Source organism: Ursus maritimus, unplaced genomic scaffold (genome assembly GCF_017311325.1).
Source record: "Ursus maritimus isolate PB19 unplaced genomic scaffold, ASM1731132v1 scaffold_23, whole genome shotgun sequence".
In the NCBI taxonomy this organism is placed as follows: domain Eukaryota; kingdom Metazoa; phylum Chordata; class Mammalia; order Carnivora; family Ursidae; genus Ursus; species Ursus maritimus.
In genome coordinates, this window is record NW_024424786.1 from 39,931,652 (window position 1) to 39,957,773 (window position 26,122).

General features: G+C 54.8%; 2 protein-coding genes and 1 long non-coding RNA gene across 6 annotated transcripts; 1 reads left to right on the forward strand and 2 right to left on the reverse strand.

Moving 5' to 3' along the window:
- Positions 1 to 2,092: 2,092 nt before the first annotated feature.
- LOC103679437 lies at positions 2,093 to 9,581 on the reverse strand. Of its 3 annotated transcripts, XR_005837159.1 has the most exons (5): positions 8,937 to 9,581; positions 8,729 to 8,820; positions 6,811 to 6,890; positions 4,725 to 4,995; positions 2,093 to 2,354 (listed from the first exon to the last, which is right to left on the reverse strand). It is a non-coding gene; the product is annotated as an uncharacterized LOC103679437 (long non-coding RNA). The 3 variants fall into 3 exon arrangements; XR_005837160.1 differs by lacking the exon at positions 8,729 to 8,820; XR_005837161.1 differs by lacking the exons at positions 6,811 to 6,890; positions 8,937 to 9,581 and having other exon boundaries at positions 8,729 to 8,917.
- Positions 9,582 to 9,725: 144 nt separating this feature from the next.
- Positions 9,726 to 15,676, forward strand: ARL2 (ADP ribosylation factor like GTPase 2). Its single transcript, XM_040639360.1, has 5 exons — positions 9,726 to 9,883; positions 12,734 to 12,844; positions 12,941 to 13,103; positions 14,362 to 14,442; positions 15,197 to 15,676. The coding sequence occupies exons 1-5, from the start codon at positions 9,819 to 9,821 to the stop codon at positions 15,329 to 15,331; spliced, it is 555 nt and encodes a 184-aa protein (XP_040495294.1). The 5' UTR covers positions 9,726 to 9,818; the 3' UTR covers positions 15,332 to 15,676.
- Positions 15,677 to 18,898: 3,222 nt separating this feature from the next.
- Positions 18,899 to 26,023, reverse strand: LOC121104791. Of its 2 annotated transcripts, XR_005837163.1 has the most exons (3): positions 25,147 to 26,023; positions 20,471 to 20,531; positions 18,899 to 18,912 (listed from the first exon to the last, which is right to left on the reverse strand). XR_005837163.1 is itself a non-coding variant. In XM_040639366.1 (2 exons), exons 1-2 carry the CDS (start codon positions 25,282 to 25,284, stop codon positions 19,674 to 19,676), a joined length of 996 nt encoding a protein of 331 aa, XP_040495300.1. In that variant the 5' UTR covers positions 25,285 to 26,023; the 3' UTR covers positions 19,158 to 19,673. The 2 variants fall into 2 exon arrangements, 1 of the variants encoding a protein (XP_040495300.1); XM_040639366.1 differs by lacking the exon at positions 18,899 to 18,912 and having other exon boundaries at positions 19,158 to 20,531.
- Between the last annotated feature and the right edge of the window lie 99 nt (positions 26,024 to 26,122).

The window sequence follows — 26,122 nt, forward strand, 5'->3', positions numbered from 1 at the left end:
AGGTCCATGACCTGGAGCCTCAATGTTGTCACATGTACACTGTAGATGCCAACGAAATCATACTTATTTTACAAAGTTGTTTTGAAGATGGAAAAGAATGAGCTGAGAAGCAAGCTGTAAAGTGCTATCCCACTAGAATCCACTGCCATGGGTGAGATGAGTGGGAACGCAGGATTAATGAAGGCCCGTAATTTTAAATGCCCAGGTGGGTGGGATGGGCATGACAGCGGGGCCTGGCCCTCCCTGCTTGAAAGGGGCCTGGGAGCAGAGGCCGAAGTGGGGCACCCCACGCAGCGGGGCTGCCTCCATGTCTCTGGATGATTGTTATTCCTCAGAAACCAAGAGGGCCAGGTCATCTTGCCTGAGGCGGGCACCGAGGGGGCTCATTAAGCCAGTCCATGAGCATAGCACATGAGGTCCACAGGGAAGGATCGGGGAAGCCACACACATGATGTAACTAAGAAGAGACAAAGTCTGTGGGGCAGGGGGGTAGTGGCTAGGGCCCAACTGCTCCCCACCTCAGCCCCCAGCCCCAGACCTGGACCCCCAGTCTTCCCCTCTGCAGACCCCAGCTTTGGGTGGAAGGGAGACGGCAAGTGTGCCTGTGGCCCCTCTCAAGAGGCCACAACCCTGGAGGAAGTCTGAAGGAGGCCGCGTTTATGGCTGGCTCTCCCTGAGGCGTGGCAGGGGTGAGGGACTCAGAATTGGTAATGTTTAACCATGAACGGTGGTGCGTGGCTTCCCCCGGGAGGTGGACGCCCTTCCAGGCTGGCAGGGCAGGCTTCAGGGTCAGCCAGTGCAACCTCTCTCTCTTAGAAGGTGAGGAGACTAATGCCCAGAGAGGCCAGCGGGGGCAGAGCAGGAGGGAGGACACACCTCTCTCCTCCGCCCTGAGCCCTCCTCCACAGCCAGTGCAAAGGGCCTGACCCTCTAGCTCAAAGCCCGCAGCCCCCGGGGGGGAGGCTGGGAGGCCTCCCCAGACCAGGGCTAGGGAGTGAGCTCTCGGGCAACAGGGTCGCTTCCTGTCTTACTCTCTGAAGTATCGATCCCCTGACTCCACAGAAGAGTGTTCAATTGAATAAATGAATGCTAGTCCCGCAGACAGCTTGCCAGAAGCCCCCAAAAGCTTCCTGGATGAGTAAAGAGACTTCTGCCTTACTCATTCCTACAGGACCTGCCTTGGGTTCCTGGGGGTCTCTCCTCAACCCACCTCCTCATTTTACCAGTGAGGAAACTGAGGCACAGGGAGGCTACAGTCACACAGCTGGTTTGGGAGATGCCCTGTCCCAGTTCCTTCCACACCTTATGGGCTTGGAGAGATGATGGGGGTCTCCAGTTGTTCAGGAATGAGGACCCTCTGTCCGCCCCCCCCCCCCCCCCCCGTGCACCCCTCATTTGAGGCCTGGTCTTCTCAGGACAGCAGAGAAAGAGGCCAAGAGGGTGGGATGGGGCTGAGGCTGGCTATGGACTTCCCACTTGCCACTGAGGATGGCCTGCGTGGGAGCAAAGCCTCAGCTGCTACCAGTTCACACCCATCCAGGGTGTGAGACACACACTGAGCACATCAGCGTGGGGGGGCCATGGCAGCAGAGGCCACTTCCTCCTGGGGAGACCAGAGAAGGCCTTCCAAAAAAGAAACTCTTTAGCAAGGACATTGAAGGATAAGCAGGCTCCCTCCCGGGACCTGGAACTTGATCTCGAGCAAGTCACTTAACTCTTCATGCCTCTTCTGTCAAATGGGCACAGTGAGACAAGGATCTGGTGAAGTAATGTATGTCAAAGGCTTAGAACAGTGCCTGGCACACAGAGAGTCACAGGCACTCAATAATTATCTGATAAATTTTTGTTCACATAACCAAAGGCTTGTATTTTATTTCATTATTATTACGTATTTTAAGAAAAAAATGATGGAAGGGCGCCTGGGTGGCTCAGTCATGTAAGTGTCTCCCTTCGGCTCAGGTCATGATCACGGAGTCAGAGTCTTGGGATTGAGCCCCGAGTCGGCTCCCGGCTCAGTGTGGAGTCTGCTTCTGCTCCCATCCCTGCTCCCGCTCTCCCTCTCTCTCTAATAAAAAAATCTTCAAAAAGAAAAAAAAAAAGAAAAAAAGAAAAAATGGTGGAGTACATGAGGGATGAGGTGTTTTTTTTTTCCCCTAATGAAATACCTTTTTAGGGGTACCTTTTTAGGGGAGCCACCTTTTAGGGGTGGCTCAGTTGTTAAGCATCTGCCTTCAGCTCAGGGCGTGATCCTGGAGTCCTGGGATCGAGCCCCACGTCGGGCTCCTCTGCTGGGAGACTGTTTTTCCTCTCCCACTCTCCCTGTCTGTGTTCCCTCTTGCTGGCTGTCTCTCTCTCTGTCAAATAAATAAATAAAATCTTTAAAAAAAAAAACACTACCTTTTCAGTGGGGAAAAAAAAGTATTAATAAAAGATGGGGAAATTAGGATTCTCTGGATTCTTAGTTTTCTCAGTGATCTAACTCAAGCTGAAGTTACTGACAAGTCTAGAGCAGACCAGCTTCAGGCACAGCTGGATCATGACACCCAAACCATGTCATCAATGTCATCAGGGGCCAAGGTCTCACCCTCGCTTTTCTAGTAAGATGGCCACAAGGAGGGCGCATCCCTCCACCCCCTGCCACTTTCCCAGAAGTTCCAATAAAGGGCCACCACTTGGGTTTGTCTTAGGTCATGTGGCTATTCCTGACATCAGTCACTGTGGCCAGGAGATAAGGTAGGATAGGCAAGGCTGGGGTCCCAGGCCCATTCTGGAGCCCAGGAGAAGGGGTCGGCCCCGTCTTAACCCTAGGGACTAGGGGTGAGGGAAGGGCAACCCCCACAGAGCTGTTGGCGGGAGAAGAAGGAACGGATACTGGGCTGACGCCACCCCCTTGGCTCAGATTCAGATATGAAGAAGCTGCCACTGGCGGTCCATCCCTTGGCGGAGTCACATTCCCAGGTGGGATGGACTCCATGCCCCCACGTCTCTGACACGAGCCCTGCACCCTCTCTTTCCATTGCTTCACGGGGACTCACGGGTGGGAAAGTGGAGGCTTGCTCAAGGGCAGATTCCAGATGAACCGAATGCTGGGCAGGGACAAGGGCAGCAACATGGTGGGGACTCCCCAGGGCCAAGGGAGGAACGGACTGACTTTCACTTCAGCACAGCACCCTGGGAACACTCATCCAGCTGCAATCTGCAAATAGTCGGGCTTCCCAGGAACTGCGTGACTTCACCAGGGCTCAGTGACGGCGTCACTGCTCAGTTGGCAGTGGGAGCTGGGGCAGGCGCCAAGCCCTCATTCTGCCAGGCCCTCTGCTGCCCCCAAAGCTCTGTGCTTCCGACTCTCTGTCCCTTAAACATACACATCTTTCCAGAAAGCGGACTCAAACTTTTGGGAGCAGACAGGGAGTATAAATAATCAACAGCTGAGCGCTAGAGTCAGCAAACCTTCCGGGCCTTTGCAGGATGTGGCCCTGGTGACCGCAGCTCCTGGATTTTCCAGGTGGTCCAGGTGGTCCAAGTCCCGACAGGCTAGGGGTCAAATCCCTCTGCCACTTCCAGCTGTCTGACCTTAGACACGGCCTATGGTTTCTCTGGGACTCAGTTTCCTTGTCTGTAAAATGGGGATAATACCCTTGCTTTGCCAGAGGGGTCATGATGACGGAAACCACGTATGGAAAGCAGTCACCGGGGACTCCTGGGTAGCTCAGTGGGTTAAGCGTCCGACTCTTGATTTTGGTTCAGGGCATGATCTTAGGGTTATGGGATCGAGCCCCAGGTCAGGCTCTGTGCTCGTTGTGGAGTCTGCTTGAGATTCTCTCTCTCCTTCTCTTTCCCTCTGCCCTTCCCCCTGCCCACACACTCTCTCTCAAAATAAATGAAATAAAATCTTTAAAAAAAAAAAAAAGAAAGGAAGGAAGGAAGGAAGCAGTCACCAGCAAGTTCCCTCTTGTCCCAGCGTCCCTGGCTGGCTCTCCCTTGTCATATCTCCACTGCGTGCTGCAGATCGCGGAGAAGCTCAGGCTGGGTGCCCTGCTGAGATTCGAGACACTGGACAGGAAGGACTGTCACCTTGGCCTTTGTGGGAGCCTTTCCACTCCCCAAATGGCTCCCCCTCATTTTGTCTTTGGTGTTGGTTCCCACAAGAGCTCTGAGCGGCTAGTGGAGGGAAACGGCCAGCCAGGGTCAGGAGCAAGAGCCTGGAGGGCCGAAGTGGGGTGGGATACACAAGCCCGACTCAGCGTGGCCAGTGTCTCCCACGCAAGAGACAAGGGAGCACTTTCCTTGGCTGACCCATCCCAAGTACTGTACCGAGGGCGCCGAGAGCTTTGTCAAGGCAGGTTGGCCCTGAGTCGTGGTCAGAAGATTCTGGAGATTGTCCATCCAGTCTCCTTGCTTTATAGGTGGGGAAAGTAAGGTTTGGCGAGAGGAGGATGGGGAACGCTCCTCCTTCCTGTGGAGAAAACCCGCTATGGGTCTGTAGGGGAGAGACTGCTGACCCACGGTCAAGCACCCATGAGGATGGGCCCTCCCACAGGTTCTGGGGCAGGGGCCCTGAAGCCCAAGGGGATCCCCATGCAGAAGAAACCTAGGAAACTGTCCCAGGAAAGCTGGATACACTGACAGCTCATGTGCTATCAGGCACGGGGCCTCGGGCTGCCTTGTGCCCTCTCTGGGGCTCAGTTTTCTCATATGTAAAATGAAAGAATGTGACAACTCACCTTTCAGGGCTCCTCTTGACTGGCTGGAGGCTGGGGCCAGATGGAGGCCTTCTGGGAGACGGACCCCTTGCAGCTTGGGAAGCCCATGCCATTTGAGAGAACAGAGGAGGCTTTCTTTCTTTCTTTCTTTCTTTTTTTTTTCCTTAAACAACAGACATTTATTTCTCACAGTTCTGGAGGCTGGGAAGTCCAAAATCAAGGAGCCAGTTGATTTGGTTCCTAGTTGGGGCACTCTTCCAGTCACATAGACAGCTACCTTCTGTGTCCTCACCTGGTGGAGAGCAACAGAGGAGGCTTTCTATCAGACAAGGGGACACTAGACTGAGGGTGGGTACGTGGGCACAGGAGGCCTGGGCCCTCTCCTGGCACTGTCACCTGCCTGACTCCCACTCTAGGCCTCAGCTCCCCTGCTGCACCATGGTGGGGAGGGGGGTGCCCAGGAGATGCCCTTTTCAGTGTGGGCCTGCTCTGGGAGTTGGCATCTGCGGGATCTCAGCAGCCAAGGTCGGGGCCAGGTCTGTCTTGGTCTGGAGGCCAAGAAGCCTGGTGGTTAAGACCAAGGTTGACAGGGCTCTGCTGCTTTCTGGCAGAGTGAGCTGCAGAGTTAAGGGACCCTTCTTACTCAACAGATTTTACCGAGCATCCTGCTGTAGGTGCTGGGAGACATCTGCTTAAAAAAAAAAAAATAGGGGTGCCTGGGTGGCTCAGTCAGTTAAGAAAAGAATTGAAGATAGGGCGGTGACTGGGAAGTATGGGTTTGGGGCAGTGGGAGGAGTAGGTGATGGGGGCACAGAGCCTCGTGGGCCACTCATGCAGGACTTACAAGCTGCTGGAGACCTCGGGCTCTAACTCTGGGAGATACAAGGGAGCACCCAGAGACAGGGGACGGCTTTGAGCAGAGGAGGGACAAAATCTGGGCACAGGATAAAAAGGTCCCTCTGCTGGGGAGAAGAAACAGGAAAATGGCAGGTGGAAAGGCTGCGGCTGTGACTGGGCCGGTGGAGCTCAACTGTCAAGGGAAGAGCAGAACCTGCCTCTCGGGTTGCTGAGGGAAGGCATAGCCACTGTGTACCCCACCAGCCCCTTCACCCCGCCAGGCCCTGTGGCAACGAGAAGCCTCAGCACAGCCTGGCTCTTGAGGATGCCACAGGCTCAGGTGAAGTGGGCGTGGACATGTTTGTTGGAAGAGCTTGGGTTCTCAAGTCCTTTCCCCACTCCTAAGGTTCTGGAAAAGCCTGAGGATGCCATGTGCCCTTGGATGGATGACGCAGGTCTTTTCGTCATCTGTAAGTTGGAGAGGCTGCCTCCTCTGGCTCCATGTGAGGCAGCTGGGCTGAGGCCAGGAATGAGGATGCGTGAACACTCGGGCTTGCCCTGTGAGGCATTTGGCCGTGGCCAGCACCTCGAACACACCCACTGGGGACAGGGCCTTTCCCGGATCCTTACGGTTTCCAGGAAGATCAGGGGTGGGAGTACAAGAACAGGGGTGGGAGTACCAGGACAGAACTGTGATCTGTAGGCCATGGCCATTCCAGTGATTAGGCTGCACACTCAACCTTCCAGCTCTTTGTTTACTGATTAGTAGGACAAAGCCCACACTTGGGTATGCTGCCACCAAGTGCCAGCTGGTGCTTCTGTCATATGCCTGTGCTCCACAGATGTGCCTCAGCAGGGAGAAAAAAATGATTTCTCTTATCAAAGCTGTGACTTTAAACAACGTCCATGAGCATTATACCTCAGAAGAATCAAATAGAAAATTCATTTAGAGCAAGCTTAAAAATAAATATTTATATACACAAATAAATAAATAAAATACTTAGGTATGGTTCTTGCCAGTGCTTAATGACCAGCAATTTAATTAACACAGGGTTTTCCCTGACCTGCTGTTGCTCCAGGATAAAAAGAGTTCTGTTACTTTTCTTTTCTGATTATAAAGGCCGTACACGAAATGTGTTGCTGACTCAAAAAGGCGACACCTCTTACAATTAAAATTATACTGCCAAAATTTCCTCCCCAAACATTGGGTAAACAAGCATGCCTTTTTAAAAGGCACTAGAGTTCTGTCCTCGAGCTACAATCCACTTACTTGGCCTCAAGAAACTCTCCCTTCAACAGCAGATTTCACAGCTGTTAAGATTTGGTATTTCAATTTCCCGATTCTTCTCTCTGGTGAATATATATATATTCAGTTATATATAGCTACAGCTCTATAGATCTTTCCAGTTTTCTTCCAAAGGTATTCCCGAAAGATTTTACTTCCTTAAGAGCACCCTTTCTTCCTTTCAATGAGACAAATGAAAATACTGCTTGTCATTCGCTAGGCCCCTGCACTGGTCTTTAAAAGCCCCTCCGCCCCTCCTCTCCACCCTCCAATCTAGATTTCTAGCTACAGGCAATTATAATTTTTCAAAGATTTTATTTATGTATTATTTATTTTAGAGAGCTAGAGAGCGAGAGAGAGTATGCATGTGTGTGATGGGGGGCGGGGGGGGGAGGGAAAGAATCTCAAGCAGACTCCACACTGAGATTATGGCAGGAACCCAAACCAAGAGTCCAACGCTTAACCGACTGAGCCATCCAGGCACCCCCAGGCAATTATTATTCAAAAGTTAAATACAGGGCCGCCTGGGTGGCTCAGTTCGTGAAGCATCTGCCTTGGGCTCAAGTCAGGATCCCGAAGTCCTAGGATCGAGTCCCACATCGGGCTCCTTGCTCAGCAAGGGAGTCTGCTTCTCCCTCTGCCCGCCGCTCCCCGTTAGTGCTCGCTCGCTCTCTCCGACAAATAAATAAGTGAAATCTTCAACAACAACCACAACAAAAGTTAAATACAGTTACATCCTGGCCCACTATTTCAGAGCTTCCAGGTTTTTTCTGGTTTGTTCTTTTATTGCTATCCATTATAATCCTACCCTGTGGCCCGTGGGAAGCTACAACAGCTTGCACAGGGCAGGGCTTTCATCCTGATATTTAAACAAGGATTTCAGTACTAGTCGTAGTCGTAAAGTACAACAATCCAGATGTGCTCAAGGTAATAATTATTTAACAGTTGAACTGCAGTGATCTTCAAACTTTCATGATTAGGACTCTCGCTAAGAAGTAGACATGTATATATAAATATCTAGATTTTTCAACAAACATGACTAACCTTTCATCCACGGGCAAAGGCAGCAATATTGTCTAGTCTGTTCATTCCACATAATTTTTTGGCTAATGCTGTTAGGTTGAACCATATGAAACTGACATCTTTGTAGTCAAAATGGTCAAATATGGGCGATTTCATGGGGCTCAACTAATTTGTGACACTAAAGTAGTTTCACATTCTGTTTAATGGGCTGCATCCCGTAGGAAAACGCTGTTTCGTGGGTCGTTGTTGTTATTGCTATTTTTAAAATTAAAATGGGATTGAAATGTTTGTTTTCACTTAACATGGCATGACATCTTTCCATGCAAGTACGTTATGCTCCATCTCACCTTTCTCAAAAGCTTCATGGGATCTACCACATAGGCGTACCCCAGCTTAGGTAACTGATCCCCACAGAAGGCACTTAGATTTTTTCCCAATTTCTTGTTGTTCCAAACCCTGGCACAGTGAACTTCCTTGTCATAAATGTTCACGTGCTGGTGCTGGAGCTGGAATTTCTGTAGCACAGACTCCTGGAGGCAGGATGGCAGGCATCTTGTGATCTTAACTGTGTCTCAAAGCCTTTGAATAGGAATTAGGCTCACTGTCTTCCCTTGGTGTGTTTGGTGGAGGGTAAACAGTACTGACCGAGGGGGCTCAGCCAGGCACCCTGTTCTATCCATCCCTCATCTGTCCACAACCTTCTGCTGCAGGACTGCAAGCTCAGGCTTGCTCCAGACTTCTCCCTCTCTAGACCGACACTATGGAGAACCCCTGAAAAACAGGGCATTTTACTGTCAACCAAACCTGAGTTTCCACTGTTGCCCAAGCTCCTTTTAAATTCTCTGGACTTCACTATCACGTCTACGAAAAGGAAACAAACCTCTCAGGGTTGCCAGGAGGATGAAACAGAAAACGTGGAGTGCTTTATAAACAAGTCACAGAAATCAGCCATTATCTTCAGCTCGTGCAGGGCTGTTCTTTCCCAAGCGGAAGAGAGGAAGAGAGAGGCTACTCTGTGTTGTCTACTCACATTTACCCCCTAGTGGGCTGGGGGAAGGGCTCTACGTAAGACAAGAAGTTTCGCTCACCTTTCTGAGTTTACAATTTGCCTAGTCCCTGCCCTCATTTTCTTCACTTCTCCAGGACTTGAGGGCTGAGGTAAAGAACCAAATTCTTGGACAAAGTCATTCATTGGACAACAGGTATTTATTGAGTACCTACTATAGGCCAGTCACGGTGTACCTCAATATTCTCACTGGCAAAATGAAAAACAGTGCTTCTCAACGGAGAAACAATGGGCATCCTGGGCGGGACAATTCTTTGTGCGGGTCTGCCCCCTGCTCTCTAAACCACAGGGGCTGTACCTTGCAATTGGGACAACCTAAAAATGCCCCCGCACATTTCGAAACGGCCCCTAGGGGGCACTTTCGCCCGCGATGAAGAATCCCCGACCCACCCTCGAAGAGTCCAGAGACCGGGAAAGGGGGAGGACCTCTAACTGGCAGGTTTAGGATGCTGGCGAGGTCCAAGACGGGCAGGATCTGGACCATGTTTCCGGGGAACGGGGCCTTACATTGGCCCCCGAACGAGCTTGTCAACCTCCTTGGGGCTACGGATTCCGACTCCTGAGTCAGAACTCCTGCTTCCTATGCAGCCAAGACACAACGCGGGTTTCTGTTCCCAGACGAGCCTGGGTTCCTGAGGAGGAGGGAATGGCGGTGCCCTCGTTCCCCAAGCCTTCGGGAAGCGAAGGGTTAAGGCAGGTGGCGCCCCAGAAGCCCCCGGCGCCGCTAGAGGGACCAACTCGGCAGCACCGCGGACGGCTTCGCGGTCACGTGGGAGCGAGGGCGGGACCAAATGAGAGGCCGGCCAATAGGCTGCGCTGTCGGTGGGCGTGATAGCCAATAGGAGCAGGGAGAGGGGTCCCGGGACTAGGAAGAAACGGCGGCCGGGAGGGGGCTACAGGGACCATGGGGCTTCTGACCATTCTGAAGAAGATGAAGCAGAAAGAGCGGGAGCTGCGACTGCTCATGCTGTATCCTCCTGGACGCCGGAGCCGCGAGGGTAGCGGGGGGACCCCGCCGGGCGGGCGGTGCCAGGCGCCCCCTACCGGGGGCGGGGTCCGCGGCCGGCGCGTACCAACTGCCCATTGTGCGTCACGCACGTGGGCCCTACCAATCGCCCCGGCGGGGGGCCGGGAGGAGGCCGTACCACCGGCTCGGGGCCGGGGGGGGGGGACTCCGTTCCCAAGGCCAAAGGTGAGGGCCTAAATGCCCAACGGCCGGACCAGACGTCCCTATGTAAGGGGGGAGGGGGTCCTGGAGGCGACTCGGATGTCACCACCCGTCGGTCTGGCTCGAGCGTGAGGCCGCTGTCCTCCTTGGCTCTGACCTTCCTCCCCCCGTCCGAGGGTGCCAGGCCCCGGCCCCGCCCTCAAGGTCGGAATCCCGGGGGCGTGCGGGCCCCGCCCTGCGTTCCTAGGGGAGGCGGGTGTAGACGCTGGGGGCTGTTTGTCCGTGTGTCCAACTCTCCACCTCTGTGGACGCACTGCTGGTCGCTATCCCCCCAACCCCTGCCCGCAACTGACGGCTTGTAGGCCCGAGTGCCCCGCCGACCTTCTGAGTCCGGTTAACGGGCGCCTGCGCTCGTCTCCCTTTCTTTGTGACAGGCCGTGTCAGGATTCTGCAATGCCAGAGCTGGGCGGGTCTCACCCGCAGCTCATCTAGCAGGGCAGAGAAGACATTTAAATAGGCAGATAACTTGATAGTACTCACCTTGTGTCTGGTTTAAAGAGCTCAGAGAATTCACTCATCCGCTTAAATATTTATTGAGTGCCTACTAAGTGCTAGGCACTGTCCTAGGGGCTGGGGTAAAATAGCAAAACAAATCCTTATCTTCATGGACGGTCTATGATGCGGTGGGGGGAGCGATGTTAACAAAGCAAATAGGTAAAATGTATAGGATGCATGAAGAAGAATGCAGCTTAAACAGGTCAAAGAAGGCCACAATGGGAAAGCGACCACTGAGTAAAGACAGGGAGGTGAGGGATGAACCATGTAGATAATCTGGGGAAATTTGTTTAAGCAAAAGGATCGGCAAGTGCAAGGTCTGGAAGGAGGAACTCAGCTGGTGTCTTAAAAGAATGCCAAGGAGGGCCATGTGGCTGGAGACAGTGCAAGGAGAAGATTAGGACAGAGAGGGGACGGAAGAGCCTCCTCATGTAGGGTTTTTGGCTTTTCCTTTAAATGAGAATTGCCGAGGGCACTTGTGATCTGAGATGAGTTGCTGCACCGCCGGCAAGACAGGATGGTGGCTTGGACCAGGATGGAAGCAGCGAGGTGATGGAAGTTGGGGGACCTTTTGACCAGAGGCCCAGCAGGCATTGCTGCTGGATTGAACTCGAGTGTAAGAGGCAGAGTGAAGTCAAGCTGACTTCTAGGTTTTTGGCCCGAGCAGTGCAAAGAACGAGGAACCACTTGCTGAGATGGGGAAGGGGGCAGGGAGCAGGTTCAGAAAGATGGGACCTCAGGGTTTGACCATACAAGATGCCTCTAAGACATCCTGTAAGTGTCAGATGGGCAGCTGGATAGAGGAACTGAGCCCAGGGGAGCAGCTGGGTGGGATGTGTGCATTTGGGAGTCATCAGCATAAAGATGGCATTTGAAGGCGTGATCCTGGGTGAGAGCGCTAAGGGATGAGAGTGGACGGAGGAGAACTGAGGCATACCTGGATAAGAGGTCAGGGCGAGGGGAGCCAGGCAAGGGATTGGAGGTAGGGGCAGGCCCCTCTGTGAGGTGCTGCTGATGGAAAGGAAGAGGGGGGCTGAGGACTGCCCACACAGCTGGAGAACAACTTGAGATCTTTAGAGACCTTGGCAAGAGCAGTTTCAGGGAAGCAGTGGGAACAACAGTCTCATGGGTTCAAGAAAGAGCAGGAGGACAGAAATGGGAGAGGGTGAGTATGGACAGCAGTTTGGGGGAGATTTGCTATAAGGGGTAGGAAATAAAGGAATAAGTAGAGGGGAAGAGGGACCAAGTGAGGGTGTGGTTTGCTTCTCCTAAGGTGGGAGAGACACCAGCTTGTCAGCTGATGGGAATCATCCAGTGGATGGTGAGCTTGTGGGGTGAGAGGGGCAATCGGAGCGAAGCCTTGGTCTCTGGAGAGCTTTTGTCACCCTCATTCTACTGGTTTGAGTCACCTGGGCCCCGTCCCAGCTGCAAGCCCTCTTAAGTGTTGCAAGGATGGGATGGGGGAAGGTTTTCTCCAGCTGCTGAACTCACCCATTTGTTTGCACACTCACTTAGCAGCGAAGGGTTTAGAACATTCCAGAAACAGAAAGGTGAGGGTGGCTCCCTCCAGATACTTGCTCTTGCCCTTCACTCTACCTGGAAGGCTCTTCCCTCAGTCCTTTGAAAAGCTGGCTCCTTGTAGTTTGGGGCTCAGCTGGAAACCCTGAGAGAGCTCCTGCAGCCGCCCCCTCCGAAAGCCTCTTAGTTGTGTTTCTTACACAACCCAGGAGCTGACGGTGCCTTGTTTCTCATTTGTTTGCACTCTATGGACGGTCTCTGTACTAGAGCAGAAGCCGCACAAGGGTGGGGACTTCAACTCTGGGGTACCCCCGGCACCAGAAGAGGGCCCGGCACATAGTAAGCATTCAATAAATACTGTAGAGTAACTTAGGAACCTTTGGTTAGTTAGAGATGAGAAAAATCTTTATTTCTCGATCCTTTCCCACTTATTGTGGACCAATAAATTGTGTGTCAGGCACGTGCTCAACTAATGTGGTACGTGGTGGGAAATGACTCGTTCCCTAAAAGAGGGGCCATGGGATGATGTCACCACCCTGCAGAGCACGGGGACTTCTCCTTAACCTGCCGCGCCCCAGCGGCCTGGACAACGCTGGCAAAACGACCATCCTCAAGAAGTTCAATGGCGAAGACATTGACACCATCTCCCCGACGCTGGGCTTCAACATCAAGACGCTGGAGCACCGAGGGTGAGCGGGGACCCTGCGGTGGGCTGGCCCCGAGTAGGGCAGGGAGCGCGGGTGAGGGGCCAGGCTGACCCTCTCGCCACCCCACTTCCTGCCCAGATTCAAGCTGAACATCTGGGATGTGGGTGGCCAGAAGTCCCTGCGGTCCTACTGGCGGAACTACTTCGAGAGCACTGACGGCCTCATCTGGGTGGTGGACAGCGCCGACCGCCAGCGCATGCAGGACTGCCAGCGGGAGCTCCAGAGCCTGCTGGTGGAGGAGGTGGGCAGGGCGCCTGGCTGAGCAGGGGAAGCCAGGCTTCAGCCACATCCGGGCCCCGATACTTGGTGCCCGTACGTGCATGTGCGAACACCTTCCTCAGCGGATTCCCCGAGGGGCCCCTGACCCCAGAGGGACACCTAGGGCGGGGTCTCTTTCTTCACAGAGCCCTCACCGTGTGCCCAGCACCCTAGGGGAGGCAGAGACCACCTGTGTGCTTGGTACCAGAGAGCCCCACAGTGCTGGGGACAGGACGTGCTATGAAACCTGGCCCAAAACACTTTCCTTTAAATAAAATTTTAGATTTACAGAGAATTTGCAAAGATAGTGAAGAGATGTCCCATATACTTTTCATCTTCCTTCCCCTAATGGTAACATCATAGGTACCAGCGTGCATTTGTCAAAACTAAGAAATTAACATTGGCAAGTTATTCTTAACTACAGGTTCTATTTGGATTTCATCAGTTTTTCCGTTAATATCCTTTTTCTGTTCCAGGATTTGATTCAGGTTACTACACTTGCATTTAGGTGAAAACCAGGGCGCTTTCAAGAACGAAAGAGGGACTTGTTAACAGTTATGCAGGGAAAACAGGCATAAACAGGACTGTTCTGGGCACACAGGGATGCGGTCACCTGGTCTAGCACTAGCCACCTCTAGAGGGTGTCCAGCAGGTCCAATGAGATCATGGCTGTCCATGCTCAGCCCTGGCCTAGCACCTCAAGGCCCTTTATCGGGCCCAGATCCACCTACCTACCTGGAGGGACTCCCGGTCAGAAACATGTGTGGAAGTAACTGGAAGCAGAGGCAGAGTGAGGCCCGGCAGGGTAGTGAACAGCGAAAGCGCTCCATGACCTTGGAAGAAGGAAAGGTCACTCCCAGCAGACCCCATGGCCCCGGACGGTTGCATTCTTTGTGCAGGTCAGGTCATCACATGGGAGCAGTCTAGAACCAGAGGGCTCTGGGATCATCTTGTCCATCACCCCCTCCCCATTTATGGAGGAAGAAACTGAGGCATGGAGGAGAGAGGTGCCCACTGGGCCCCTGCCTAGGGCTCCCTCCCTCCTCCCGCTCCCACGTATGGTTGGATTCACAGGCCACGTCCACACCGCCTACCCCACTTGGGGCTCTCCTATCACCCTGGGGCCTTGCCCTGATTTTCCAGATTGATCTCTGACCCCACCTGCTCTGGGTGATCAGAGGAGGGGCCGGGCTGCCCTCTGAGCCCCCACGCCCCGCCCCACCCCTGTTTCTCTCCCCCAGCGCCTGGCTGGAGCCACCCTGCTCATCTTTGCCAACAAGCAAGACCTGCCCGGAGCACTGTCCTCTAACGCCATCCGTGAGGTGAGTCCAGGCCTTAGCATAGGCCCATGGAGGAAAAGGGGCGCACGTTTCTTGGTTAAGTTATTTAAAAAGCATGTATTAGCTCCTCTAGCGTGGCAGGACCTATGCAGGACACGGGAGAGTGCGTGATTAATAAGAGCTAGTTGTGCCCCACCAGCGGGGGGAAGGCAGACGTGCAAACGTTACCCTACAGGGTGACAGCAGCCGGCCAGTAGTGAGTACTCGCTCTGTGCCAGGCTCCTGGTGTGGACAAACTCACTCAGTTCTCACCCCAGCCTCCTGAGGGAGGAGCCGTTACGATCATTCTGCAGCTGGCAAAGCAGGTTTAGAGAAGCGAGGTCACGCGGCCGGTAAGCCGACAAGTCAGGATTTCAGTGCAGGCCTGTGGGACCCACATCATATCCTGCCTCCTGCTCTGGACCGTGAGCACCAGAATGAGAGAGGATGGGATTAGAATCTTGGTTCTGTCACTAGCTGCGTGGACGTCTGTGGGGCGCATAGCACAACGCCCAGATCCTAGCAGGTGCTCAGGAGCCCGGGTTGCTCTGCTGTTACTGGGGGTAGTGCTGGCATGGCGGTGAGCACGGAGCCCAGGTGCCCTGAGGTGCGGACAGATCTTCACCAGGGGCCCAGGGAGACTTCTGAGAGCCTGGAAGGAGGCACGGCTTTCCCCTGGGCCAGGAGAGGGAAGGGACTCTGAGTGGCAGGGCCTGTGGTCACCGGGGCCCACCACCCTCTCCCCCTTGCCCCCCAGGCCCTGGAGCTGGACTCCATCCACAGCCACCACTGGTGCATCCAGGGCTGTAGCGCCGTCACCGGCGAGAACCTCCTACTCGGCATTGACTGGCTCCTGGATGACATTTCCAGCCGCATCTTCACGGCCGACTGAAGCACTCCAGATGCCCCCCACCTCACAGTCCAGCTCCCCGCACCCCAGCCCTCGTCAGGCACCATCCATGGGGGAATGGGAGTCAGCCAGCCTGACGAACACCCCCGACCCCACTCCGTAACCTGCTGTTGCTGCTAATGCTGCCCACTGCTGCTCTGTGGCCAGCCGGCTCCCGTGGCTGGAGGGTTGCCGCCCTGGCTTCGCCCTGGCTCCCGACCCAGCCCGCCTGCAGCTGCCATAGCGAGAGAAGAGGGCTGGGGCTGGGAGGGGGCTGCCTCTGCTGCTACCAAGGCTGTGGGCCTCATCCTTTGCTCAGCTGTGAGAATAAACCGTTCCTTGTCCCAATTCCCGGGGGAGTCATTTGTTGCTTCCACAGCTGTACGAGACCACCAGGAGCCCCCAGGGTAGCAGGGCACCGAAAGGAACAGATCATTCCAGTCAGAGGGTTCACTGCTGCTGTGTCAGAGGGACACACGAAGAATTACAGAAGCACAGGACAGGGCTGCAACTAATTCCATTTGGAAGAGTCCAAGCAGGCTTCCCGGAGGAAGTGACATTCACGTTGGGCGTGAAGGCTAAGTAGAAGTTCTCTGTGTAGAGGAAGGGGGTGGACGGTTTACCAGAACAACTGCTGCCCTTAGAGTGTGAATAAGAAAAAGGGACCAGGCCCCCATCAGGGCTCATGATCTGCTGAATGGAATATGGGCAGAATTTCATCTCCCAACTCCCCACCGTACCCAGGAACCCGCAGGCAGCGGACTACCTACACAGATGTGTGGGCGGCGCTGGCTCAAGCAGAGGGACCCACATGACCTGACCTGACCGAGAAATGAAGCTCAAGGGCTCTTGGGAAGTGGGGAGGAGAGAGGACTCGGGTGTAAGGACATGCGCATCAAGCAGGGCTTGCTAACTGAGCAGAGCAGGGAGGGGTCCTTCTCTGAAGACTAAGGCGCTGTCTGAAGCCAGGTGGCCCCGCAGGTGGCCCGACAGATGGGGGTCTTCGTAGGGCCCCCTGCTCTGGTCCTACCGGTGGCAGCTAACTCTGCCGGGTTCTGTTCGAAGCTCTCCCCGGTATCATCACATCCGAGAACAGCCCTAAGCAGTACGGACTCTCCGGATCCCGTCTATGGGGGAACTGAGCCTCTGGGCGGGAGGTTATGTGACTTGCTCAAAGCCAGCCAGCTATAGGAAGTCGGGGAGCTGGGATTTGGACCCAGCACATGTAACTGCTACACCGTACTATTCCAGGTTTTTGTCTCTCTGCTCAAAGCTCAGATGGCAGAGAGGAGGCCTAATGTGTCCAATGAGGAAAGAGTAGTTTTCCCAAGGAAAAGGCGAGGGAGAGACAGATTTGCTCCTAGATTGGCACCAGGATCCCTTCCTGGAGAGGTACACAGACACGTGCAAAATCTGGGCTCTGTTAGGATGGAAGAAGGGAAACCGATGTTGGGTAGAAGACAACCTTAGAACATAAACTGTCCGTCAGTGTGGAAAATTAAAACCGCCTGCCCTGTCCTCTGCTCAAGACAGACACGGTCGTCCCCGTGCTACCCAAACCCTGTGGTGAGTGAACCCACCCAGGCTCCAGAGCCAAAGCCCAGCCCACTCCCTGGATGATGCTGAGCAAGCGCCTCACATTTGTGCCTCGGTGTCCCCATCTGGGGAAAGATAAGGCGCCCACCTGCTAAGGGTGGGACAAGGACCAAACGGGTGGGTGTCTTGTGTGTCGCAAGCAGAATGTTAGCCATCATGTTCATTATTTGAACCGGCAGGAGCTCAAGCACACCCAACCAACACGAACTCAGCCATGCACTGATCCGGCTGAATCACCCCAGGGTTCAAGTCCTCCTGGGGGCCCCTAGGAAGCAGCAGTCTTGATTTAAAATGTGATTTCTGCATGGCTGAAGACAAGGAAATAACAAGGTTATACTCATTACCAAGGCCTGTGGATGGGGGGGGGGTCTGAGCTGTGGCAGCAAGCCTCCATCCTGTGGTCAGCCCGGTGGGGGTGGGAATGTGGGGGGCCGGGCTGGCGGCTGTGTATTTGCAGCTTTCCTCTTGCCTCCTGCCAGCTAAGAGGGCTCTTCTGTTTGCTTCTCCCGGTGATGGAAATGGTGGAGTTGGAGTTGGGGGGGGGCGCACAAACTGATCTAGAAAGGAATGGGCTTGGAGGGGACAGAGCAAAAGAAGAGAAGAGAGAATTGGGAGCTGCAGGGTCAGGGAGGGGAGGGAATGATGGGCAAGAAGATGGCCAGTCCTGCCAGGAGAGCTTGAGAGAGCAGAAGTGATGTCTAAAAGGGGTCCTAGAGGTGTGTGTTGTTCAAGGGGACACCACCCCATCTAAGCCTCCTCCCAAACACCTCCTGGATAATCTACCCTGCGTCTGAGCTTCCATGAGTCTCATTTGGGAGTTGGCTTTGTCTCTTTCTGGAAACCGGCCGTACAGTGTCCACTGTAAGAGTGGCCACGAGCCCTTGAGTGCTTTACCCACACTACCACTTTGAGGCTTCACAAGCTGGCGGTCGTGGTATCCGTCGCTGTCCTCAACGGTCTGCCCCAGACATGCATCATAACTGCCTTCAGCAGAACGGACGGTTCTTGGAAGGATACTAAGAGCTCACAGCATCCCGACGGAGGTCTCAGGGTGCCGGACACCAGGTTTGGAAAGCAGCGTGTCCAGAGGCTGGGCAGCTAAACCCGCAGCCAACACTGCACACCAGGAACAAACCGGTCCCCTTGCCAGGCCCTCTGTCCCTCACTCAAGAAACTCAAGATTCAGGCTTCAGGAGAGAGTCCCCCACCCCCACCCAGGACCTGGGGCAAGGAAAGGAGCTGGCTGTTAGTTTTTTTCTTGTCGCCAATGAAATCAAGACCGCAAGGCAAACGTGGTTCAAGGGATGAACTTTATTGCAAGCACCCTCGGGCGAGGTTCCGCAACTCAGGAAAAAGTCCAGGGCGACGCAGCGAGGGTTTTTATTGGGTACTGCTGGGGGTGGGGAAAGTCAGTAGGACGGGTTTCGGTTTCCCGCCTACGTTTTGGTTTAAATCTTGGCGGGAGAGTCGGCCATCTTGGGTGTCTTGGCCCCTTTTTCTCGGCCAGCCCAGCATTCCGACCTTTTGTTTTATATAATGGTATCGGGGGCGTCGACTCCATTCTGGCTACTTCCTGCTGACGGTCGGGCGTCATCATAGGGGTAGTCGGAGGTGGGCAGGCGAGAATGGGCTATAGGAGCAGTTGGTTGACTGACACCCGAGTTACTTCCCGCAAGCGTTCCTGTATATGCTGAATAAGGCAGGGGGCAACCGAGATTAGCAGGAGGATTAAGCAGAGGGGTCCCGCTAAAGGGAGAAGCCACGTTACCCAGGTATGGGGGTCTAGGCCCCATATGGAGGTGTCTTGGCGCCTTGCTCAGATCCGGTCCTTGAGTTCCCGGATCTTGGAGGTGACTATACCCGACTGGTTGACAAAATAACAGCACTCCTCGTTTAGGTAGAGGCAGGTTCCTCCCTTTTCGGCAGTCAGGAGGTCCAAGGCGCATCGGTTTTGTAGAACGTGGCAGCTAAACGCTGGTGACCTGGGTCTCATAAGGCTTAGTAAAGGAGTCGGCCGATCTGTTCCATGTCATCGTTGAGGGCTTGGGAGAGTTTATAGTAAAGGGGCCATTGACGATCCCAAGGCCAGCCGCTCCAGCTAATCGCCACCCAGAGTGGATTCAGCCCGCCCCTATCAGCAGGGGAAGGAATACGCCCTTTGACGGTGGGGGAATAGTATGGACAGGAGTTGGGAATGGGAGTAGATGTTGGTAGATGGGGATAGTAGGATAAATACACTGTCTAGGGAGTCATTAGTAGTCAGGCAGCGATAGATTCCCTTGGGGCACAAGAGGAACACCCCCGAGGGAGTGCAGTAAGGAAGGGAGGAGGTGATGTTGGCGGTGCAAGGGGTGAGGGTGTAGGGGTGAGGGTGTCGATGGTGGAGGAAAGATTAAGGATTGGTATGGTCCCTCCAATGGGTCCAATGTGGACTGTCTTATTGTTGATGGTGGAACTGGGGAGGGGCCACCGGGTTGGAATGGGTATCCCCACAATGTTAGAGAGAGTAGAGAAGGGGAAACAGATCCAGCAGTCGCGGTCCTGAGAGACATTCCGCCACAGGTTATAGCTGGAGTTTAAAAGGACCACCGTCAGTTGCTCAGTGGTGGGAACCTTCTGGATGCTGTCGAGACTGATTCCCTTGTAGGTGGGATAGGCCTGGGCTTGTGTTGCTCATGTAACCTCCTGACTATTTGCCGGCTTTGGTTACGGCCGGCCTGGTCCTGAACCCCTCCTCCGTCGGAGAGTCCTATCTGGGCCAGATATGTCCAGCAGACCTTCCCCATCTTGGGGTAAGTGTCGCAAGGGTGACTGTACCTGTACCTTTCAGTGAGGTCAGACATCCAGAAGGTCTTCCTGGGGCGTGGACAGATGTGCAGGTATATGGGGACTTTACTGCATAGCATTTACTAGGCATATAGGTGAATGACTGGAAGTACCTTGTGCGTCCGCTGCCACGCATGCATTCACATTCTGTCGCTTGGGTCAGGGGGCTCAGGAGAACCAGAGGGAGGAGCCCGTACAAGCGAAGTTTGGTAGGGCCCACCATCTGAGAGGTCCAGTCATTACCTGCAGTCGCCCGTTTGTTGATGTGTACCCACGCCTGGTGCCCCAGCAGTTTTGCCGCGGTTGGGGTGGTAAGGATGACAGTATGAGGCCCTGTCCATCGTGTCTGCAAGGAGCCTGGGTGCAGATTTCTGAGGAGGACCTGGTCCCCTGGGAATAGCCCTTGAAAGGGGGCTTCCTTATGGTCATGGTCGTTCGGGGCAGGGATGACAGCATCAGCATGCGCCCTCAGGAGAGCCCGCAGGAGGGTAAGGTAAGGCAGGTAGGACAGGAGAGGTGGGGGAACGGCTGGGAGGTTATGGCTTATAAGGAAGGGTCGGCCGTACAGCAGCTCAAATGGGCTCAACCCTGAGGGTCCGCGAGGGGTTGCCCTAAGCCTGGTGAGGGCCAGGGGCAAGAGTGTGGGCCACGAAAGACGGGTTTCCAAGGTCAGTTTGGTGAGCTGTGCCTTGAGGAACCCGTTGGCTTTTTCTACCTTACCCGACGATTGAGGGTGGTAGGGGATGTGGAGTTTCCAGGTGATGTTGAGACTCTCTGCCACCTGTTGGGGGAGATGAAAGCAGGTCCGTTGTCTGACTGCAGAGTTCGGGGTAGTCCGAATCTCGGAATGATGTGCTCAATGAGAATTGTGGCCACTGTATCCGCTCTCGGGCCGTGGGATATGCCTCGATCCAGCCTGTGAATGTATCGACCAGAGTTGACAGGTATCGGAAGGTTCTGTGACGGGGCATATGAGTGAAGTCCAGTTGCCAGTCTTCTCCTGGCTGATGGCCACGGAGTTGATGGTTGGGCCCTGGTCTGCGGATTCCGCCCTGTGCATTTACGGCCGAACAGGTTTTACAGGCTCTGTGAACGGTCTCAGTTACCCGAGATAAGGAAGGGTGGTGAAAAAGAAGTTGCAGGAACTGGTGGAGGGCCTTTGGGCCAATGTGGAGAGACTGGTGAATGTCTGTGATTAGGGTGTGAGCTATGTTTTCCGGCAGGGCAATTTTATTCTGGATGTAGATTCATCCCTTGTCTCTGGTTTTCCCACTAGGCCTTGGAGGGTTTGCACCTCCTTTTCAGAGTAAGAAGGCCGGTGGGGGGTGTTGAGGAAGAAGATCGGAGCCAAAGAGGTGTTCAGGGCCGTTTGCCTGGCCACTAAGTCTGCCCTGTTATTGCCTTGGGAGACCGGGTCCTTGGAGGTCCGGTGGCCGCGGCAGTGGACTACTGCTACCTCGGTGGGCAAGCTAAGGGCCTCGAGTAATTTGGCAATGAGAGGCCCGTTAACTATAGGAGTGCCCTTGGTGGTCAGGAACCCCCGCTCCTGCCAAAGGACGGAGTGGGTGTGAGTTATGAGATAGGCGTACTTGGAGTCCGTGTATATAGTGACTCGCTGTCCCTTAGACAGGTGTAGCGCCCGGGTGAGAGCTATAAGCTCAGCCTTCTGGGAGGTGGTCCCGATAGGAAGGGGAGCTGTTTCTATTACTGCCTCCGAGGTGACTACAGCATAGGTGGCATGTCTTTGGCCGTCCAAGGCCAGGAGGGAGCTGCTGTCCACGAAGAGCACGCGGTCAGGGTTAGGCAACGGCTGATTAGAGAGCCCTGGGTGAGAGGGAGTGAGGTCCTCCAGGAGTTGCGGGCAGGAATGAGTGGGTTCAGGGGTGAGCGAGGGTGCAGGCAAAAAAAGTAGCAAGATTTAAGCGAGGGGAGGCAGAGAGGGAAATTTGCAGATTTTCGACGAATAGCAGATGGTACAGTTGCAGGCGGGAGGGGGTTAACTGGGCCAGGGATCGGTGGCTGAGGAGATCCATGAGTCAGTGGGGAGAGTAGACTACGAGGGACTGTCCCAGAGTAAGTTTGAGGGCCTTCTTGGTCAGAGAGGCGGCGGCCGCCAGTGCTCGGAGGCAGGGCTGCCATCCTCGGGTGGTGGTGTCTAACTGTTTAGATAGGTAGGCCACGGCCCTGTATGTGGGCCCCGCTGGTTGGGCTAGGAGGCCAGTGGCTGAGCCGGACCGCTCATTGGTGAACAGGTGGAAGGGTTTAGAGCGGTCAGGTAGCGCCAGGACTGGTCCGGCGGTGAGGTAGTCCCGCAGCTTGGAGAACAAGTGCCGGACTGAAGTGGGGTCAGTGAGAGGACCCTGGGGGGTCTCCTTGGCCACTTGGTATAAAGGTCGGGCCAGGATCAAGAAATTTGGAATCCAATGTCTGAAAAAGCCTACAAGCCCAAGAAAGGAGAGAATTTCCTCCGCAATTTGAGGAGGCTGGAGTTCCCGGAGGAGGTGGATGCGGTCCCCGGTAAGGGACTTAGAGGTGGGAGTCAGGAAGATACCCAGCTACGTGACTGAGGGGGTGCACAGTTGGGCCTTTGAAGGGGTGACCCGGTACCCTTTGCCCCCCAGGAAATTGAGTACGGTAGAGGTGTCTTCCTGGGATAAGGAGAGAGAGGGGCTGCAGAGGAGGAGATCGTCCACATATTGTAGCAGGGTACTGGCCTTAAGGGCACACTGCTGCAGGTCAGTGGCCAACGCCTGACCAAAAATATGCGGACTGTCTCAGAATCCCTGAGGCAGGACTGTCCAGGTCAGCTGCCCGGAGACATGTGTGTCCGGGTCCTCCCAGGTAAAGGCAAAGAGGAAGTAGGAGTCAGGGTGCAGGGGGATAGTAAAGAAGGCATCCTTTAAGTCTAATACAGTAAAGTGAGAAGTGTTAGACGGGACATGAGACAATAGGGTATAAGGGTTGGGGACGACCGGATGAAGCGGGACTACAGCCTCATTAATGAGCCGCAGGTCCTGCACCAGTCGGTAGGCCCCCGAGGGTTTACGGACTGGCAGGATAGGGGTGTTACAGGGGGAGCTGATGGGGATCAGGAGCCCCTGCCATCTCAGCCGGTCTATGATAGGCTTGAGACCCTGACGGTGAGTCAGGGAAATGGGAAACTGTGCTCGGGAGGGGAACTTGGAGTTATCTTTTAGCTGCATTTTAACAGGGGCATGGTGGGATGCAATGATGGGTTTAGAGGTGTTCCAGACCTGGGGATCCACTGCAGGAAGGTTATCTGGGGCGGGGGTCGGATGGGCAGGAAGGAGGGGTAAGACGAGGCATTCTGAGGTCGAGGGGGAGGGAGAGAGACGAATGGTGGCCTGCAGTTTTTGGAGGATATCCCTTCCCAGCAGGGGGACCGGACAAGAGGGAATTACGAGGAAGGAGTGGGAGAAGGGGAAACCATCCAGGCTGCAAGTACGGGGAAGGGTCACCCTGGGAGAGGAGGAGGTCCCATCGATCCACGTGACAGTGACCAGTGAGATTCGCGTAGGTCCCGAGTAGGATGGCAGAACTGAGTAGGTAGCCCCTGTGTCCAGCAGAAAGGAGATGGACTTACCCGCTACCTGGAGCGTAACCCTGGGCTCGGCCTGGGTGAGAGGGGTGTCCGAGTCTGGGCTCCGTCAGTCGTCCTCCAACCCGAGTAGCTGGAAGGCCGGACTTACCGTCTCGGGGTTGCCCCCGCGTAGAGGCGCCAAGGATCCCCTGAGGTTAGGGCAGTCCGATTTCCAATGCCCCATCATGTGGCATTGAGGACACGGTTGGGTGGGCGCCTTTGGGTTGGGACATTGACGAGCCCAGTGTCCCTCAGCTCCGCATTTGAAGCATGCCCCCGGTGGGGTACGGTTGGCTGCCCCCCTCTGCTGGCTCCCGGAGCCGGCTGGCCGCAGGGCCGCTACCAAGGCCTGGGTCTGCAGCTGAACCTTCTGCTGGAGCCTGGCCTGCCGTTTAAGCTCAGCCGCCTCCTCTTGGGAATTAAAGACCTTAAATGCCATTTTCGCCAGGTCGGAAATGGGGGTCTGGGGGCCCTCCTCGGCCTTCTTAAATTTTTTCCGAATATCTGGTGCCAACTGGGAGATAGAGTGGCTGGGACCGTGGCCCCCGCCGGAGAGGACGGATCTAGACGGGTGAATTGGGTCAAGGCCTCGGTTAGCCAGTTAAGGAATACAGCGGGGTTCTCGTCAGGGGTCTGAACGATTTCCCTGATCTTATCATAATTTACAGCTTTATTGGAGGCCGCCGTCATCCCGGCGATGAGGCACTGGACCATGCGGTGGCGGTGGCGGCGTTGTGGCCATCTTGTCCATTCTGATAGTCCCAGCCTGGTTCCACGGCTGGGACCGCCTGAGCGACGGCCGACACGGTGGCGTCGGTAAGATGAACCTGGTCGGCATGCTCTCGGGCGGCAGCCTGGATACGTTCCCTCTCCTCGGTGGTGAGGGTGGTGGTCTGGACAATATGTAAGTCATGCCGGCTAAGGTCATAGGCCTGGGCCAGATATTGAAATTCTTTGATGAAATTATCTGGGTTGGCTGAAAAAGAGCCCAGGCACTTTTCGATTTGGGAGAGGTCCTGCAGGGAGAAGGGTGCATGGACTCCGACGACCCCCTCGTCCCCGGCGACCTCCCTCAGGGGACAAACCAGGTCGGGGGAAGGATTCCGGGACGGGTATGAGTGGAGATGGGAGGTGAAGAGAGAGAGTGGGGGTGAGCGGGGCTCGTTCTCAGGAGGTTCAGAGAGAGGAGAGAGAGAGGGTGGATCAGGGTCCTTGGGAGCAGTAGGCGGAAGGGTTGGAGGGGGAGAGAGGGCGAGGAGGGCCTGAGAGGTTGAGCAGCGGGAGCATAGTGAAGGCTGAGAGCTAAGGCCCAGAAAGCCTGGACACAGGGGACCTCGGACTATTTGCCTTGGCGTCTACAGAGGTTGTCAAGATCCACGAGCACCTGATAATGGAAGGTGCCTTCGGGGGGCCATTGTGATTGGTTGTCCAATTGACATTGGGGCCAAGCGACAGTACAGTAATGTATGAAGCATCGCCTCGTAGGTCCTGATCCAATTTTAGGGTTCGAAGATTGTCCAGGAGACAGCCCAGGGGCGTTTTAGGGTCAAATTTGGAATGGGAGGTTCCCATGGCCCCTTCGCCTATCAACCCAGGGCACGGAGGAAGGCGTCCCTTCGTCCGTGTGCTGAGTCGCGGTTCGGAGGGGAGGGTAGTAGCCCGGAATGGGGACGTCTCCCGATTCCTCCGGAACTATGAGGGCCACCAGGTGGCCGGAGGGGGGCGGCTCGCCCTGACGCGGCCGCGATTAGGACAGGGTGTGCCGGAGGAGGATCGGGGACCAGGGAACACTCACCACAGCAAGTTCCGAGAGATGTTTAGAGAGGGAGAGAGGGGTCCCAGTCCGCTTGAGAGGAGGAGAGAGCCTCCGTGCCGAAGCAAGGGGCTCGATCTCCTCCCGGGTTTCTGCACCAAATGTTAGTTTTTTTCTCATCGCCAATGAAATCAAGACCGCAAGGCAAACAGGGTTCAAGGGATGAACTTTATTGCAAGCACCCTCGGGCGAGGTTCCGCAACTCAGGAAAGAGCAGTGAGTTGGAGAAGTCGTGCCCAGGGCAAGGCAGCGAGGGTTTTCATTGGGTACTGCTGGGGGGTGAGGAAAGTCGGTAGGACAGGTTTCGGTTTCCTGCCTAGGTTTTGATTTAAATCTTGGCGGGAGAGTCGGTTATCTTGGGTGTCTTGGCCCCTTTTTCTCGGCCAGCCCAACACTGGCATCTTTGGATTCTGGGGTAGGAGGCTGAAGGGCTACACCTAAAGAGAACTACCTCCAAACAAAGATATGGTGCTAACAGAGACGTTGGGGGCGGGATGCTGGGCAGACCAAGAAGGGGAAAAAAGCATCATCCTCTGAAGTAGATTCTATCATAAACATCCCCTATTATAAACACTATCAACACCCTAGAGATGAGAAACTTAAGTTAAAGGAAACTCATACAGCTGGTAAGAAGTGTGACTTCAAAACCTGTGAAGCCATCCCGCTTCTCTGGAGTTCTTTTTGCTTCCCCTACCCTTGCAGAAAACATGAATTAGCGAATCCGATGGAGGGAGACAGGGAAATGATTTGGCCACATCTGGCACGCTGAACACAATAAAAGTTGGGGGGAGGGGATGAGAGAAAGGTACTGGGAAGCAGAAAAGAAGTCGTTTAGACACGTTGGATGGGGCGGGCTTGAACACTGCTCGGAGCCCAGTGATCAGCCTCCCCAGTCCTTAACTCTTAAATCACCTAGTTCACGCTTTACCAGCCACCGAGAACTTTTTAGACGCTCCCT

What these genes read in the sequence shown, in the direction of transcription:
- ARL2 (XM_040639360.1), top strand. Translation starts at nt 9,819, where the DNA reads ATGGGGCTTCTGACCATTCTGAAGAAGATGAAGCAGAAAGAGCGGGAG. An exon ending in GAGCTGCGACTGCTCATGCT is followed by an intron (nt 9,884 to 12,733) that starts GTATCCTCCTGG and finishes GCCGCGCCCCAG; the next exon opens with CGGCCTGGACAACGCTGGCA. An exon ending in CCTCTAACGCCATCCGTGAG is followed by an intron (nt 14,443 to 15,196) that starts GTGAGTCCAGGC and finishes CTTGCCCCCCAG; the next exon opens with GCCCTGGAGCTGGACTCCAT.
- LOC121104791 (XM_040639366.1), bottom strand. Translation starts at nt 25,284, where the DNA reads ATGAGAAAAAAACTAACATTTGGTGCAGAAACCCGGGAGGAGATCGAG. An exon ending in ATCTCTCGGAACTTGCTGTG is followed by an intron (nt 20,532 to 25,146) that starts GTGAGTGTTCCC and finishes CTCCCCCAACAG; the next exon opens with GTGGCAGAGAGTCTCAACAT.